At 43.5% G+C, this 18,862-nt stretch overlaps 1 protein-coding gene across 1 annotated transcript; it reads right to left on the bottom strand.

Moving 5' to 3' along the window:
• Positions 1-466: 466 nt before the first annotated feature.
• LOC307261987 (calpain-1 catalytic subunit-like) lies at positions 467-18,663 on the bottom strand (the record flags this gene model as incomplete). Its single annotated transcript, XM_080042718.1, has 21 exons — positions 18,412-18,663; positions 16,703-16,772; positions 16,497-16,615; positions 15,805-15,938; positions 15,516-15,690; positions 15,222-15,296; positions 15,044-15,129; positions 14,357-14,431; positions 13,629-13,789; positions 12,796-12,953; positions 11,853-11,864; positions 11,537-11,745; positions 10,397-10,439; positions 10,180-10,248; positions 9,161-9,218; positions 8,983-9,044; positions 2,466-2,534; positions 2,209-2,287; positions 1,199-1,315; positions 689-741; positions 467-493 (listed from the first exon to the last, which is right to left on the bottom strand). The coding sequence occupies exons 1-21, from the start codon at positions 18,646-18,648 to the stop codon at positions 467-469; spliced, it is 2,088 nt and encodes a 695-aa protein (XP_079898844.1). The 5' UTR covers positions 18,649-18,663.
• Between the last annotated feature and the right edge of the window lie 199 nt (positions 18,664-18,862).

Below are 18,862 nucleotides of genomic sequence, written 5' to 3'. Positions count from 1 at the left end.
TTGGGCATTTTTATGCTTTTATTGATAGTGTAGAGACAGAGTTGAAATGGGTCAGAGAGGGGAGTGACATGCAGAGAACGACCGCGGGCTGGAATCGAACCCCGTTCCGCTGCTGGCCGAGGCCCATGGGGGGGGGACGCCCTACCAACTGAGCTAAGGGCGCCCCAAACATTTTTAAATGGAGTTTACACTTATATTGCTATTCTTCTTGGTTTCAAACATAAATCATTATTTTACCAGAAAGAAGTAGACATACAATATAGGGCGCAATCCCAAACAATTAAAGTGTAGAAAATGTATAAAAACAAAATGCACTCTAGTAACATGTCATACTGTGTAATGGCTCACTCAAAAAGGAATATATCTTTTGTGTATCATGCATTTTGGCATATGGTGAAAAACAGACATTCTTTTGAAATATCCACTCCCATGTTTCCAGATGGATTACGCTGTCCATCTTCCTTGTTCAAGTGTACATTGAAATGTAAATCCACTGAAATGAAAGAAGTGACAGATTATTAATGCAGTGCACCATATTCACAATAATGCATCATCGATCACAGAAAACATATAATGAAGTCACATCATGTCATTCTATCTCAGAGAATTTTCTCTTTCCTCTGTCCTAACGATCAACAGCTCTTCTGTGTGAAATTGTTCATGAACAAGCCGACAAGAAGAACATTACCTCTGACTCTTTCAGATTCATGGATTTTCCATCCGACAGTTGTTTGAAGATTTCTGTTGAAAAACACACACATTGTAATTAATTGTATCCCCTTAAACGTACAACATGTAATATTCATGATCAAAAAAAGTGGTGCGGGGGGGGGGGGGGGGGGAAGAGAAGAAAAGCAGAGGGCAAGGTATACTGTAAACTGGGGCCCATCACGATGGAGCAACCAAATACAAATACATTTAAAAAACAATCCAATGAAGCTATACTTTTTCCTTTTCCTTTTGGCATGGTGGTGGAGTGGCTGCTACTCCCCGAGTTTTCACTAGTCAATGGTTTGGCCGGGACTTTCAGGAATTAGACAGACCCCCGTCTTTGACATTCGACAGGCGAGTAGTCAGTGAAACGGTGTGTTACTTTATTAAAATGAATAATTTCCCTGATGTGGATGTTTATTTTAACTTATTTACAAGGCCAATAGTGTCATCTGTTATTATCATGTGTCCCGTTGACTTGACTTACTGTACATGCAGTCAAAACGAAGGATGAGACTGATGAAGCTCTCCAGCGTCACATGTCCAGAGGAGGCTGTGTAGCGCAGAGCCATCAAGTTCAGCATGTCATCGCTGACCCTAATTCCTGTTCAACATACACAGGGCGAGAGCTTAAGGGGGGATTTGGAATTTGGTAAATTGTTCAAGGATATTGCTGTGATATCGCATTTTTTACACAAGCTAAATTTCCACCTATAGACTATTAGTCAGAAGTGCATGTTAGAATCAAGACACATACAAAAAAAATGAACTTGTTTGTACAAACATCTTTCCTTTATCTGGCATTAAGCCAATCCTAGCAATACTCACAGGTTTGACGATTTCACACACGACAGCTTTTTTTATTTCATGTACCAAATTCACCAAAATGATTTGCTTAGGTTATACTTCTTTTTTAACCATATTCAAAAACACATCAAGTCTCATTAACCAAAATAAATTTCATGCAGCAGCTAGTGGGAATTCTCATCAGAAAGTTATTTAAAGTTGCAATAACTGATTTTGGCCACTTGGGGCAGTGTAAACAAGCTGTGAAATACTGAATTACCAACATTGTATTACCATCTTTGAAACAATAGTGAGATATGGCAAACTTGTTAGAAAATGGTTGCCTATATACGCAGTGAGCAGACATTTAGCAGTTATGTGGAGACATATATGGAGACAACATGGCTATGAGAGTGGTGGGACCAATCTATAACTTTAAAGTTGGATGCCATAAACCAAAACATTGAGCTGACAGATAATATTATCTTAGATAACATTTTTTATAAGAGGTAGCATTGGAAGTATGCACAGTATGTTTCGAATTCAGCTAATACCAGTATTATTGTTGAAAATAATAGATTTTCATCATGTTTCCTTGTGTTGTAAAGGACTGTCTTATATATGGCATAGTGTTGTTTTTCTGTTGAGGTTTGTTTTACTATTCCAATACATTTGTAATCAAGGTAAAGAATGACTAGTGAGCTGGTCTACCTGAAGCTGAGAACGCATTCCTCAGCTCACTCAGTGACAGTGTTCCTGTTCGGGACACATCAGTGAGGAAGAAAATGTCCTGGTAAGGGAAGAAAACATCAACAATGATTAGGAAAATCTATGTCTATATTAAGATGCATACTGTATCAATGGTAGAATAAGGAATCAGACAATATAGTGTATGTTAATGATACAATCATTTAATGATCTGAATTAACCTTTACTTTGTTCCTTTTACCTTGTATGTAGTGATTTACCTTGTATGTAGTGACCTTCTTCCACAGACGTACAAATTCCTCACCATTCAGTTTGCCAGTGATCGATGTCTTTCAAGCCCAACATTAAGGAAATGTGTATTATGTCATGACATAAAGGCAGGCAGGTTTGGCAGTGTTCTATTTCGTTCCTACTGACCGCCAGAGGCGGTGCTTATAGCACTGGATGTTCCATCGCGCGCATGCGCAGGTCGAGATCTTTATACCAACAAAGTCACCTGTGACACCTGGGTGACTCCGGGAATGTATATATTCCGGAAGTCACCAGAGGTTCTGTTCCTCTATTTTCTCGCGGATAGCAGGTCGCACACATTGTTGTGTGCTAATATACCACTAGCTTGTCGCGAGTAGCTCGTACCCTAAGGGTTGGTGCTTCGATTGACTTCGACCACCAAGGGCTGCGACTTGCAATTCGTTCGACTTGGAAGGGGTGAGTAAAGTGTGAGGCTACGCGTAGCCCGAGGCTGCCGCGGAAGCTAGTATCACCTTTCCACCTTGCTTTGATTAGATCAGGCGGCGGCTTCACAGTCGCCGTGTTATTCTTCGTTCGCACCGTTGCTTATGTGTTTCGCTAAGCCCGGGTGCTAATTGTATGCTCGAAGGTATTGTCTTTCTAGCATTGTGCACTGTTGATCGGGGGCTACGTTCGGGCCCCGACCGGTGCGTACTTTGATTTAATCGACAGCGAGCGGCTTGGGGGTACCAAGCCGCCGCCACAGTACTTTGTAGCATTGTGAGTAGCCTAGAGCAGTTGCATAGGCTACTTAATTTGCTCGGCAGGTGAGCCGCCACAGTACTTTGTAGCAGTGTCGCCGTTGCTTGTGTGTTTTTCGCTAGCCGGCTGCTAATTGTATGCTCGAATGTATTGTCTTTCTAGCATTGTGCACTGTTGATCGGGGGCTACGTTCGCCCCGACCGGTGCTTACTTTGATTTTATCGACAGCGAGCGGCTTGGGGGTACCAAGCCGCCGCCACAGTACTTTGTAGCATTGTGAGTAGCCTAGAGCAGTTGCATAGGCTACTTAATTTGCTCGTCAGGTGCGGCTTCGGGTCAGAAGCCTCTTTCACTGTTGTTCGCACCGTTGCTTGCGTGTTTTTCGCTAAAGCCCGGTTGCTAATTGTATGCTCGAATGTAGGCTGTTGTCTTTCTAGCATTGTTGCACTGTTGATCGGGTGATAAGTTCGCCTAGACCGGTTGCTTACTTTGATTTAATCGACAGCGAGCCTACTTTGTAGCATTGTCGCTGTGAGTAGCCTAGAGCGGTTGCATGGGCTACTTAATTTGCTCGTCAGGTGGGCGGCTTCGGGTGCAGAAGTCTCTTTCACTGTTGTATTTGAGCTGTGTCGCACCAATCGTGTGCGTGCCACACACTGGTATGCTGTTGTATACACTGTATGCTGCTGTATTGCTCGCCGGTGGACGAATTAGTTTCCTAAATCGCCTTCACCGTGTTATTTAGCCGTGTCACACTGTTGCTCGTGTGTAGGCTGCTGTAGTGTGGCGCCAGTTGGCAGCTTAGTTTCACACCGCTGTGTTATTATAGCCGTGTCGCACCGTTGCGGTAGCTCATGCGGCCGTCACTGTGCCTCTAGAGCCAGTGGGCGGCTGGGGTTACCAAGAGCCGCTGACACTGCCAGGGGACTACAGATAGAGAATAGCTTAATTGGCTAATTCTAGCATTTTTTTAGCCCATGTATGATCATGTGGTTTATTGATTTGCACTGTCCCCTTCTTAAGTAAACTGAATTCATTTGAACTGTGTGGGTGCGCTCTCGGCTTGGGTGCTCTCGCCTAGAGCTCGATTGCCTAGCCTACTGTAACTTGCTCGCCAGTGGGCGGGATAGTTTTACACCGCCACTGTATTATTCTAGCAGTGTCGCACCGTGGTTCGGTTGCTCTCGCTTGAAGCCCGGTTGCATACCTTATTCGGATTACATATTTTAATTGGCTCGACAGGTCGCGTCGTTGCTTGGGTGTGCTCTCGCCTAGAGCTCGATTGCCTAGCCTACTGTAACTTGCTCGCCAGTGGGCGGCAGGGTTACACTGCCAATGTGCTATTCTAGCAGTGTCGCACCGTGGCTCGGTTGCTCTCGCCTGAGGCCCGGTTGCATGCCTTAGTCGGATGCATATTCTAGCTGGCTCGACTTTTGGCTAAATTCTAGCATGTTTACTGTAACTTGCTCACCAGTGGGCGTAGTTGTACGCCGCCACTGTATTATTCTAACGGTATCGCCCTTCTTATATGTCCATGGGTGTCGCACCGAGGCTCGGTTGCTCTCGCCTAAAGCCCGGTTGCATACGTTGGTTGCTCGCCAGGGAGCGTCTTGGGTTTCCAAGAGTCGCCTTCACTGTGTTATTTTAGCTGTCACACGGTTGTCGTGTCTGTGCAGGCTACTGTAACTTGCTCGCCAGTGGGCGGCATAGTTTACACCACCACTGTATTATTCTAGCGGTGTCGCACCGAGGCTCGGTTGCTCTCGCCTAAAGCCCGGTTGCATACATTAGTTGCTAGCCAGTGAGCGTCTTATGTTTCCAAAGGTCGCCTTCACTGTGTTATTGTAGCTGTCACACAGTTGTCGTGTCTGCGCAGGCTACTGTATTTGCTCGCAAGTGGGCGGCATAGTTTAGCGCTGCCACTGTATTATTCGGTTGTTCTCGTAGGCCTCCTAAGGTCGCCGTCACTGTTACTTAAGGGTGTCGCTCCGTTGCTCTGGTGCTTGCACCTGAAGCTCGGTTGAGTAGGCTACTAATTCATTTAGCCTAGCCTGCTAAATTGCTGACATGCTAAACAACCAGTAATTGTGATGCCTTCATGGCCTCCCTACAGTGGAGTATGGCCATGAGAAGTGCCCTGCAGGTCTCGGGGTGAGCACCTGAGGAAAGCACTGTCAGATAACCCATGCATGAACCGTAGTTTCATGCCTCAGGCACTGAGGCTTGCTAGGTAGAAGCTCTCCTGCTAGCCTCCAACCAGCTCAGGGTGCCAGCGGCAGTGAGTAGCCTTGCGGCTGTGCATCCTTCCTACTCAGGGGATGACATGCTGTCCACAGCTGCGTCCTGTAACGTTATACAGGTGGGCAGCTCGGCTAGAGGGTCAGTGTCCGTCCGCCATCTGGGAATTTGCTTTCTCACACAGTCCTGGCTCGGTCGCAAACCATACAGGGGTCAGGTGCTGGTCACTCAGCATGGACCCTCAGTGATGCTTCACTGCAGACTTTGCATTATGACTTAGGGAGCTAGGCAGGTTGATGTCAACTGTGGCGTCGTCCCAGTCGGAGGTGTGTCGACAGACCCTCCATTCTCTTCCAGTGATCCCAGGCCAGACGTTCGGCCAGCTGCTCTTCAGGCCCGGTGCGAAGTGTCCAGGTTGACCAGGCTAGACAGTAGTTGCACGCTGCGACGTGCACCTCTGCCTGATCCAGGCCGGGAACCTCTGTGGTACCCGGTGCCAATAGCTTCAACCACGTTCAGGTGGACAATCAAGGGGCCAGTGCTTCCCAGCACATTCTGTACAGCGCCGTAACACTGCGCTACAGCTGTATTTCAGGCGCCAGGAGGTCGGCGTCCAGCGTCCGCCCTCCCCCAGAGTCCTTGGGGGTGCTACTCGATGCTCGGTAGGTTCTACTCAACCGAAGTTCAGGTACCAGGAGTTGGGGCGGGGTCGCCCCGTTCTGGACTAAGACGGCGGAATCAGGGCCTCACGATTCTTCCTTCCCCATGCTGCGTGTTGCAGGGGTCCTCCAGTCTATCGCTCAGGCGGACTGGTTGTGTCATAGCCCTGAAAGATGCTACTTTCAAGTCCCTACTGCCCAATGTCACAGGTGGTCCTCCCCTTTGCATTTCTGGGCAGGGTGTACCAGTTCAGGGTTCCTCCGTTTGGGCCGTCCCTGGCTCTGCGGATATTAAACAGTGTGTGGCAGCATCCCTGCCACCATTACAGCTCAGCTGGTGCTCGAGTCGGCGGCCATGCGAGCCTGCCTTTCTCCATAGCGCGTAGCTACCGTTCAGCAGCTACTACAGCACTCCATGCAATGGAGGCTGCTGGAGTACAGCCTCTTCCTTCGACTGATAAGTATGCTGGCCTCAGCATAATCTAATTATCATTATCCAAGCTGTCCAAGTTCCAGGTGTCCGGAACGCAGCGATAGAAAAGGGCCACCCCCGGGGAGTGGAGACTCCATCCGGAGGTGGTGGGCATGATTGGGACAAGTATGGCAGGGCAGTGGCATATCTCTTTGCTTCCGAAGAGATGACCCACTGTCCCCCTGGGTTCTCCTAGATGGAGAGGACCAGTCCCCTAAGGCAGGATGCTCTGGCTAATGCTTGGCCAGTCATCCTGCTTTGTGCATTTCCTTCGCACCGTTGCTTGTGTGTTTTTCACTAAAGCCCGGTTGCTAATTGTATGCTCGAATGTATTGTCTTTCTAGCATTGTTGCACTGTGATCGGGTGCTAAGTTCGCCTAGACCGGTTGCTTACTTTGATTTAATCGACAGCGAGTGGCTTGGGGTGAGCCAAGCCACCGCCACAGTATTTGTAGCATTGTCGCCTAGAGCGGTTGCATAGGCTAATAATTGCTCGTCAAGTGGGCGGCTTCGGGCAGAAGTCGCTTTCACTGTGTATTGAGCTGTGTCCCACCAGCGTGGGCTCTCACCTAAGCCTTGCGTGCATAGCTTACTTATTGCTTGCCAGTGCATGAGCCGTGCCACACACTATGTGTGTAGCTTTGTTACTGACAACACTGGATGGGGTCCAGCATTGCAGTTACAGCCTACGTTTGGTGGCTCCACATTGGCCAGGAAGGCCATGGATCCCAGCGTTACTAAACTCCTCAAGGAGAGCCTTGGTGCCTTCCAGGGAGACAGGACCTTCTGTCTCAGGTAGGCGTACACATGGGGCACCCGAACTCGGGGCGCCTGCAGCTGTGCGTGGGGCTCCTGGTAGCCAGGACCCACTGTTGACGTATTGCGACCAGTCAGAGGTCCATACCGTTTTAACTTCAGGGGCACTCGCCACTACATGGCGCTATGCAGACAGGTGGAAGTTGTTTTCACAGTGGTGCATGGCACATGGCGAAGTCCCATGGACTTGTCAGTGGTAGTGATACTACACTTCTGCAGTCTGTGTTGGGCAGCAGGACAGCTGCTTCCACCCTGTGCGTCTATGTGGCTGCGATATCGGCCGCACATGCAGGGGTGGACAACCAGACGGTAGGGTCCCACTACCTAGTCAGGCCAGAGGCTTCATTCAGCCACCATGACCCCTGAGGGCACCATCAGGGGGCTTACAAGTAGTCCTGAGGGCCTTAGGTCTACCCCCATTTGGGCCGCTGAGTCAGGCAGACCTGACGCGGCTGTCTATGAGACGGCATTCCTCCTTGCCATTGCAACTGCAATCGGTCGGTGAACTCCATGCCTCGGCAGTGAGCCAGGCGTGCTTGCTCTGGCATGCAGAAGGGTCAGGAGTGGTGCTCTCGCCAATCCATCCTTCCTATCCAAACGATTGTCTCCCCACCATGTAGACCAATCGATCGAGTTGGCTGCTTTCAATCCCCTGGGCTCACCAGGGGATGCAGAAAGAATGTCAGACCCACTGTGCCCGGGGCGGGCGCTTAGGGCATAGGTTGTGGCAACAACCAGCTTGCGTAAGACAAATACCTCTTTGTCTGCTATGGGAGCTGCAGGAAGGGGGCTGCCCTGTCCAAACAGAGACACCCCCACTGACTTGTGGAGGTGATTTTGAATGCATATAGAGCACAGGGGCTCCCCATGCCTTGGCCGTTGAGTGCCACTCTACCAGGAGTATGGCTACATCAGGGGCTGCCTTGAAGCGGATTTCACGGCAGGACATTTGCGCCACGGCTACATGGTCTTCATCATGTACGTTGCGCAGCTCTACAGAGTAAATGTTGCTCCACCTCATCCGGTGGGATGACAGCTGTCTTGTTGATGGCTGCAAGCCCTTAATTGATGAGTACTCTTCGTGACCTTTTTGGTATAAGTCATCCAGTGCTATAAGCACCGCCTCTGGCGGTCAGTAGGAACGAAATAGAACGATAGTTACGTATGTAACTACGGTTCTATGAGTTCCGGATGACCGCCAGAGTTCTCTGTCACTCAGACTTCTCAGACACCGCGAGAAGATCCAGTGGAACAGAACCTCTGGTGACTTCCGGAATATATACATTCCCGGAGTCACCCAGGTGTCACAGGTGACTTTGTTGGTATAAAGATCTCGACCTGCGCATGCGCGCGATGGAACATCCAGTGCTATAAGCACCGCCTCTGGCGGTCATCCGGAACTCATAGAACCGTAGTTACATACGTAACTATCGTTTTCACTGTTACTTATAGTTTCATGTAACTACATTCTTTGTGAGAGATTTTCTTCTAACATTAAAGCTTTTTGAGTAGAGGAAAGTGAAACCAAATGGGTGAATGTATTATTTACAGTGTCCAGATTGTACCAAATCATATTGAATGTCACATGTATCAGGATACATCCATCAGAGCAACCATGCTGCGACAGGCATCAAGGCTGAAGCCTCCAGATTTCAAGTCTCCTAAAAAACATGTTAGAAAGAATAATCAGTAGCGTATGAGATTTAGACAGGATAACAACAGTGTATTGTGATGTGTATTTTGTCAAGCGTGTTTAGATTTTCTTTGCTGTCCAAACCTGTCAGGATTTGGTCATTTAGAAGATTCTGGAGCTGCTCAGCATCCACTTCTTCATACTGAAAATGAAATTAAAATAAGATTTATGGACCGTTCAGCCAGCTTGCAAAGACTGCTTGGTCAACTTGTTGTTTGCTATTATTGCTATGTATGTCTTTTATGCTAGGAAATGGAATCATTGAAGACTACATCTGTAAAACTCCTCAACAAGCGGAATATCACAAGCCTATGACATTATATGGCCTAAAGGGGATTTGGCTAACATGGTAGCAAAACAGCGGGGACAACCCATAAATCCAATGGCCCACTACTCCCACAGCTCAATAGTCAGACCTATTTCCACTGCGGTGAAGTTAGTTTTAAGTTGGATATTCTACTCATCAGCGACGTCTTCTGACTTAGTTTCACCCGCAGTAGGCACCAGGACGGTTAGCACACCCACCGGCCCTCACAGGTAACCGGCAAACTGATTTAGAGACATCATTAAAAACTTTCTAGTTTACACAAAACAATTTAGTAGCTGATTAATGTCTGTGGAATATCCAACTTAAAACTAACTTAACTTTGTGGAAATATGGCGAACTATTGAGCTGTCGGAATATTGGATCGTCGAATTTGTGGCATGGCACCAAATTAACAATCCACAGTAGGTGCTAACAACGACTATCTGTCATTTGGTGCTGGGCAGGTAGTGTGTGGTCGGTCTAACATGTTTTTTTTTCTCAATAAAAACAGCTGGATGATAAGAAAGAACCAAAAAGTACAGTCAAACAAAAGCAATGAGCTAAAGAAATGCTCGAAATCTCCCTAAATCTGTTGGTATTTCGCGATGAACCACATCCACGTCATACATAGTAATCTGAACTATTTTTAATTAGGAAATATTGAAGTTTAAACTATGTACTGCTAATTGGTAGTTAAAAAGAGATTGCCCAGCCCCTGTCCAAATCCCAATGAAACCCAATTGTTACTAGTATGCGAGTCGGCGAGACACGTGTGAGTGAGTGAGACAAATATTACCTTGTCAGAGTATTGGCGGAAAAGTCTTTTCTTGTTTTGGTCCTCCTGTATACTTGGGATCTTTTGGAGCTGGGAAATAAAAGAAGAAGAGAAAGTTGCAGAGAATTTTGGTAATTTCATCGAATTTGAAATGTTACTGGCAAAACCCATTTTACGTAGCGTGTAATGAAAGATAAGCCATTTAAGAAATATTGTTATATTATTTAATCTTGCAAACCTTTTTTTCTTTTTGCTCATGTTTATGGTTGGATGAGCTCTCACTGTGGGGAAAAGACCCAAGACCTATTAGACATGTGATTAGTTTTTTGTTTTGTTTTAAACAAATAATGTGTGACATACAGTAGGGGAGAACGGGGTAAGTAGGCACACTTTTTACTCTAGTGAGAATTGCACATCACCTAAACATCTTTCAATAGTCATTATTACATTAAATTGAAGCTTGAGGTGTTGGCTTGAAATGTGTACCCCTCACTTTTTCTATCTTATTGTAATAAAGAAGAAATTAATCATCAAAGACACCCTTACACATTGTGACAACCAACCCCATCAAGGGGTCGGTTGTCAAACACTATGGGGTTGTTTGTCACAATGTTATCTTAATGGGAATAATCTTAAAAAGAAGACAAGAAAGTAGAACTACATTTGAAAGTTTAATTGCATTGTCAAGTTGACAAATAGGCCTACATAACTTACTGTAGCCTTGGCAGCTGGTCTAGTTTGGGATGCACTGGGTTGTTTTGATTTTGTTGCCCTTTTTTCTTTTGCATGCTAGCTGCCTTTTCCTGCTCTATTCTTTCCTTCTCTGGGGTGTCAGTGAGGATACAGCTTGACAATTTCTTTCGTTATTGGGTTCCTTTTCTGGCTGCAGCCTTGAGGTAACATGTGACAACCAACCCCCCAAAAAATGTGACGACCAACCCCAACTTGAATTTCTTGCTAGCATCAAGGCCAACAACCATCTGACAACTAATTAGCTTGCTAGCCACAATCTAAACTATAGTTTACCCTTCACACTTTGTATGGGTAACAAGTGTTTTGTTATAAACCCATTGTGTAAAAGCCTAGAAGAAAAATACTGAGGAGCTAAATATTTTCAATTTGACATGAAAAACACAAACAGTCGTCTCACGTCAAATTCAGCAGTCTAACTCCAAGGAAGACTATGTAGGTGACCTCTGATCCCAATTCTGGATATTTACATACCAAAATTTCACAGACAGCGCCTTCTGGTTCCGAGATATAACGATTGTGACAACCAACCCGTGTGACAAATTACCCCGTTCTCCCCTATGCCATTAAAAAAAATATTTTTCGTTGACTCTGCATCATTTGATGTAACACCAACAGGGAGACATACTAGCCACTGGTCTCTGATTTGGAGTGGATGGTCAGGATGAAGGAGGCCGTCTCATTGGCATTGAAGGTGGATGGCACAATCAGATATTCACCGGGCTTCAGCATTGTAAACTCCATCACCTCACGGCCATTCATGTAGGTCTTAGTTTGGGCAACAATCGGGTGGCTGCTGAAAAAAGAGGCTGGGAACTTCCCCATCTGTTCCTTGTCCTGCAATGCCAAATAGATATTGGAGTTATCTGCAGTTTATGTGTTTATCGGAGCTGTTTACCAATGTGGGTGGAGAATGTTTATTGTGAATAAGGATCGTTTCTTACTTGTCCGGTCACCTTGAGGGAAATCCGTGGATGATGAGTTCATGTTGAACAGAAAGCAATTATTTCAATTAATGTGTCACAACATTGTCAATTAGTTTAATGCACTATTTTAACATACAGTTATGCAGTCACTTTAAACGCCGAGCATGCTCTGAGTCACCTGCCTTGATAATCAACTGTTGTGAAACGGACCTACAAACCGGTTTCATGGACATTGACTTTGGTCCTTCCATTTACTGTGTTGACTATGCAATCTTCTTTTCACCCTGTTAGAAGACGGACCCTTAAAAACCTGAGGTTATTGCAGACTCGTAACATTATACTAGTAAAACCTCCACTTTGTGCCATTCACAAATCGGGGTCATTCCCCATCATTGGATCTGGCTTTGCATACTTGTCTATAACTGTTTGGATTTACAATGATAGCTACACCAATGGAGCAGCAACAAGTAGGCAGTAGATAAGTAAATGTTACAGTCAAAATGTCTTCAAGGCAACACAATTTTAAATTTCATTGGTATCAGTCTCATTGTTTACTGTTCACTCTCCTACAGCCATATCACATTTCTGCTAATGTACACTGAATGCTGCTTCACATTAATGGCATTCAACTGGCTAATAACAAGGTGGCTTTTATTTTGAAATAGGAAATGTGATTTGTCACTATCGTTCGTGCAGACAAATGCACATGTCTCAAATGTGTGTGGGTTTTTATTTGAAGTCAAATAAATTACAAGCTATTTTGTGTGCAAACGTTTTCCCCAGTGTTCCCCGTCTTAGAATGCGTACACGTATATTGTTTTAGAGTTTCTTTGATACGATGGCACAGAATGTTAAAAATGATTGATCTATTGCAAGAGTATTGTTTTAATTGAATCAGGCAACGTCAGCTATTCCATCCCCAACAGTCCTCATGACAGAAAGAATAGAGGCGATTATTTACCTCAAATATAGAGAATCCAATGTGGAGATTTTGGACCAGGCGTCTATTCCTTTTGTCAGGCTTTTGCATGAGAGACACCAGCATGTTTTTCTGGCCATCTTTCTGTGAACATTCACCACCAATCTTGACCCGGAACTGTGGATTAGTCCAGAAACTATCTAGGAGACAAAGGGAGCAAATGAGTGATTTGATTGATTCATCATGGACATTAAAATCATTGTGTGTTATTGATTAACTAAAAAATAAGATCGAAAGCAAGGCTACAGTCCAACTCATAAATATTTGTCAATTAATCTTTTACTGAATGAACAGTATCACAGCTTATAGTAATATATTTATCTATGACAATAGATCAACTTTCCCAGGAATGCGGATGTGCTCTACCAGAATATTGTATTTTGTAACTTCCTGTCTACACTGGAAGTGAAAATTTGTCAGAATGTTTTACTTGAAGTATGTTGCTTGTGACCACGTTTTTCCTGCATTCAAGTAAATATAGAATGATTTGCCCAGTTGGAACTTTTGTCAGTGGTGTTGCTGCATTTTTGAGATCTAGATTAAGCTGTTTATTTTTTGTGGTTTACATATGAAAGATGCTGCCCTGCTGCTTTTGAAGATTCCGTTTGCATTTTGCCCTGAATGTTTGATTAGTCACATCCTAGGAAAATATACTGTATATGGGGAAGTGGATTTGTATCTGTTTCAGTGCCAATCTGCCTAAAAGTGGTTTATGCTGACAAGACCACTTTGAGTGTTATCGAGAAGATTGGCTTCTGTGGTATGACACATGACATATGGTCTCATTAGGTTTGTGTTGGTGTTCCTGGAGGTACCTCGGTTGTTCATGCATCCTCCAGCAGTGGTTCCTGCAACCCATCTGCCCTCATAGGAGGAGGTATTCCAATTGCAAGAAGAGCTTCCATCAAGGAATCCTGGACACAGGCAGCAGATGTCAAGATCTGAGTAGCACCTACAGAAGTCCTCCAAGGTCATCCTGTGGACAACAAATATTATGTTTATTCTTCTGGATGTAAAACCATTACCTTGAGAATTAAAGTTCAAGATTTATAATTAAAAAGTTGTTCTGCACCAGTCGAGGTATCATTTTATATTCATAAATACAACATATGTATATCTAACTCTTTGTTCTTTTTTTTATTGCAAAGAAAAGCAACTAGAAGACTGAGAGCGCCCCTCTGTCTATTTGTGAATAAGTGGGTTTGTGAGGACGGGCCAAGCAATCCAGTTCCACAAGGTGCTTTGTGTCTGAAATTATGTTTCCAATCCTATACTCAAAAAGACAACTGTCGTTTTTCTTGTCTACTGATTTTCACCATGCATAACTCGGAAATCATAAATATATTCTCACCACGACCTCCGTCAAGTTAGTATATTTAATGTAGAAATATTGCGTTTTAATCACACTTGTAAAAGCACTAAATAGCCAATGTTTTTAGTAGTTGATGTTGTTGCTGTGAAGGACTGAGTGGGACAGAACATGATGCTTTAAAAAAAGTTTCCCACATTTATTAATGAATTTATTATTACAACATTTGCTTACCAAAACTCTCCATCATCAGCCACTGCAAGGCAAACTTCACGATCCTGAGCACTCACGGTTTTCCACAGAGATGACCTTTAAGACACTTTTTTTAGTTAGAGGAGTTATATCAGTAGCCTTTGATTCTCTGTCATTTCCAGCATGCAGGGGCAGGTTTAAACCCTTTCCCAAAGGCTGACAGACAAGGGCCTCTCAACTTTCTGCTCAACTTATATGCAAATACATTTCTGGTGGTATTTTCTATGGGTTTTTTCTGTAAGACTTTTAAGCTTCCCTCAGGCTTGACATGAAAGAAAAGTATCCCCCTAATACCAGCTGACAAAACCAGTTTAGAATAAGCAGAGATGACAGTGTTGACAGGTTTCCCAACCCCCGCCTCCGCATTACCTCGTAATCCTTTCACGTAATAGTGTACGGTAGGTAAAGTAGCTATACAACAAACCACTGATGGGGTGATAATAAGTGATTATATTGATAAAGCAAAATTAACCCCACTGTTTACAACCTCTTGGCTTTCAAATAAAAATAGAAGTGAAAAGCAAAGAAAACACATTCTTAATAAGGTTTTTGTGTGAGAATATACACATCTTCACTTTTGGAATAATAATGGATCATTTCAGTGTTTCTGCGACCAGAAACCAGAGCCATTTCTTCTTGATACAGTCACAGAATGGAAGTCGTCCTTACCGATCACTCCAGTCTCCGACCCATTCTCCTTTGCCCCATGGGTTCAGCAAGCGCACCACTTTTACAGGTGTCCCTCGGCTCATCATCTGACCAGCAATCAGAGACAGTGACATGGTTAGGTGTAATAAAAAGTAAAAATGCCATAGAATAATTCCAAAGATAACTTGCAATGCTTTACCTCTTTGACACCCGTGACAGTGTATGCATGGCCCTGGACCAATCCATTCTGCATTACAGTGTTTTCAGGGGTCTCCTACAAGCCAAAGAAAAAATCGAATTTAAAAAAAATTGGTTTTGGGAGGACTTATCCAAACGAGACTTGATAACAGTGTGTGATTGCAACCTATAAATCATGTGTATTTAATAATGCAATTTTCACAAATTTGGGAAATTCACTCTTGCCCCCTCTTGCCAAGAGTTTGATTGGGAAAGTGCTGCCAGTGCTGGTTTTGTGTAGTGTATTTGTACTTACCCCCTGTTGTGTACCACAGCCCATCAATGACTTGGATTCTCCAGCTCTACACATCAGCTCCCACAGGTTTTGAGGAGGGTCTTTCAGATTGATAGCGACGTGAACACCTCCAGTGAAGTCCATCATAGCCTCCGAAGGAGTTCCAGAAGTCATGTCAGTATAGGAGCCACACACCCTGACACAAGTGGATGGGATATTATTTTTGTAGGAAAATCTCCAAAACAGAATGTAATCCTCATCCAAAGAAATGGCAATAATGTCTGTGAAACAATGTACTTTATTTCCATACTTGGCATAGGCTTTCTCCAGCAGAGCAGGCCAGAACTCATTCACGTCTTTGGATTGGACGAAGATAAGACTCCCATTGATTGTCGGAAGCTTGTCATCAATGATGACATCCACCCATTTTCCAAATCTCCAGAACTGAAAGTTTTAAAAACAAGGGAATATAGTTTGATGTATTTTGTTTTTGTCAATTTGTGTCAATATGTAGTCAGAAATTATTACTACGTGGGCAAAAAAAATTATTTTCACACTGTTATTTACAATGAATCAGGAATTTCACCTCTTCCAAAAAAAAATGAAATGTTGAACGTTTGATTGTTTTATCTCTGTGCTCTCCAGAACATAAAAACATTGTCCTCTTGACGTGAACGCCTTTACAAACCTGTCAATCTGAAAGCAACCCTTGAACCTTGTTGTCAGCAATCTCAACTTGATATCATTTTTTAGTGAAATCCAAATTTGTTCAAAAGTAATGACTACATTACATTTCTTATTTATTTAACATTTATTTTTACAAGTAATCTCATCGAGTAATCTCATTTTTAAGAGAGACCCGAGATACAACCACAATAAGTTACAGACAGACAGACAGACAGACAGACAAGCAGGCAGACAGTCAGACAGAGTTGCTTCACAGTCTGACTCAAAAAGTACTCAAAGGAAATACCACTAACTAGTTGAGCCAGAGATATTTACCTTGAAGTGGAACAGTCCGCAGTAGTTCTCATTAAATGTTTGCTCAAGAGGGACAACTTGCCCAAGGATTTGACTCTGGAATGTCAAGGCTCCGATAGACGCCAGAAACCAGCAGTTTCCTGTGTGTAACATCGAATTGTCAGAAAGATAAACAGTAAAAGACAACGGTACATTTTTATAAATAATAATATAATTAATTTCCCCACCCAGTATTCCTTGACCAAAGTCAAACCTGGAGACCCCGTCCAGTACAAAGGTTGGATTAGGAGCGATTTTCTGAAACAGAGGTGATGTGAATAAGTCAGAAGAACAAATAAATAAATACAAATAAAATAGTAATACATTTATCAAAAAATAGTATGGTCCCTATGCATGCACAATTGAAAATGTTGTATGGAGAATTGGTTTTAATTTATGGACCCTATTTTATTCAAATACTGTAAGTACAGCCTGAGTCTACAGCGTTCAGTCAGTCAACATGTTTGCACTTGTGCTGTCACATGCATTACATAGCCAGACACCAGACCTACATCTAGTTGGCCGAGGGTGAGAGGAGGGGTTAAATGAAGGGATAACATGCAAATTTCAGTCTGGGCTGTTGGTCATGTTGAAATGATTTAAAAGAGTGGATCTTCATTAAACTTTTATTCATACTGGAGAGATCATTGAGGGGTGACCCTCATTTCCAATGACGTTGAGTTAAAGAAAGCAATGCAAAGTAAAAACAACAACAAAGAGTATAAACATTCAGATAACTTAAAAGCCAATTAGATCATACAGTGAGGAAAACTTACTGAAATGACTATACTGTATGGACGGAAGTTTTTTTTAAAGCTTTTTACTCGTGGAGATCTCTAGAGTACGGTATATACAGTTTATGCTGTATATATATATTATGTATATATATACAGTACTGTGGAAAAGTTTTAGGCAGGTGTGAAAAAATGACTAAGAATGCTTTTAGAAATGTAATTAATAATTGTTTATTTTTATAAATTAAAAAAAAAATCACAAGTGGGGGAACAAGTTATTTATACTGGATAAGCAAGATGTCTCCCAGCCAAAGATTTCAAAAAAGACTGGGGTCTCAAGATGTTCTGCTTTTTTTGACTAATCTCAAAGAAACAGGCAACTTTGAGGATCGTAGACGCAGTGGTCGGCCAAGGAAACTTATTGCATCAGATGAAAAACAGATCAAGCTTGTTTCCATTTGAAATCGGAAGATGTCCTGCAGTGCCATCAGCTCAGAACTGGCAGAAACCAGTGGGTTCAAGAAAGGTACCCCCATCTATTGTCTGGACAAGATTGGCCAAAAGTGGTTCTCATGGAGGGTTGCAGCCAATAAATCAATACCTCAGACATGAAAACAAGGTCAAGCAACTCAACTATGCACAACAACATGGGAACTGTATGTGGTCAAGAAAAATGGCAGAAGGTGCTCTGGACTGATGAGTCAACATTTGAAATATTTGACTGTAGCAGAAGGCAGGTTGTTCGATGAAGGGCTGGAGAAAGTTTCAATAATGGGTGTCTGCAGGCAACAGTGGAGGATGGTAGAGGTTCCTTGCAAATTTCTGCAAATTAAGTTGAAGATTTGGTCAGGATTAATGGTGTCCTCAATGCTGAAAACAGTAGATGGATGCACCTGGGTGGGTCCAACTGGTTTCTGCCAGTTCTGAGCTGATGGCACTGCTGGATTTAGATTTCTCATCTGTTCATTCACTGCATTTTGTTAATTTATGAAAATAAACTATTGAAACTTCCATTTTTGAAAGCATTCTTAGTTTTCAGCATTGTTCATACCTATATATATATATATATATATATATATATATATATATATATACAGTATATGCTTGACACACAAACATTTAGTTTGACTCTCAAGTTCACTCCAAAACACTCAAACACTTACCGCTGGCCTCAGCCACACCACACGGCCCAGGTCAGAAGGACTTAGCACACCTTCGCCAATGGATCTTCTGTCTGGGGGGAACATGTCGTCCAAATACCTTACACCTCGGGCAACGCAGTACTCTTTCAGCTGCTGGTAGTCTTGGTTGAGGAACTTCTCAGGGTTGGTGGTGGTCCCAAAACCATCTTGCTTGTTACGAGCCGCAATGATGTTCAGACATACACCGGGAGGAGGCATTGCTGCAGTGTTTGGGCTCTGTTAAAATATGAGATCCAGAACCTTTTTACAATAACTTTGCTCACTCGTTTTAGAGTTACAGAAAGAAAAAGAAAGGAAAAGCCAACATAAAGTTACATTAAGGTTTAGGTCCATCACATGCTGCCAAAACAGCATCATAATACATGAGTAGTAATAAGGTGATAGAAAGTACCCTGAATATTAATTAAAAAAA

This window comes from Ammodytes marinus (assembly GCF_949987685.1).
Source record: "Ammodytes marinus genome assembly, chromosome: 15".
Classification (NCBI taxonomy): domain Eukaryota; kingdom Metazoa; phylum Chordata; class Actinopteri; order Uranoscopiformes; family Ammodytidae; genus Ammodytes; species Ammodytes marinus.
The sequence above is the reverse complement of the archived record's forward strand: the minus strand, read 5'-3'. Positions and strand labels throughout refer to the sequence as shown.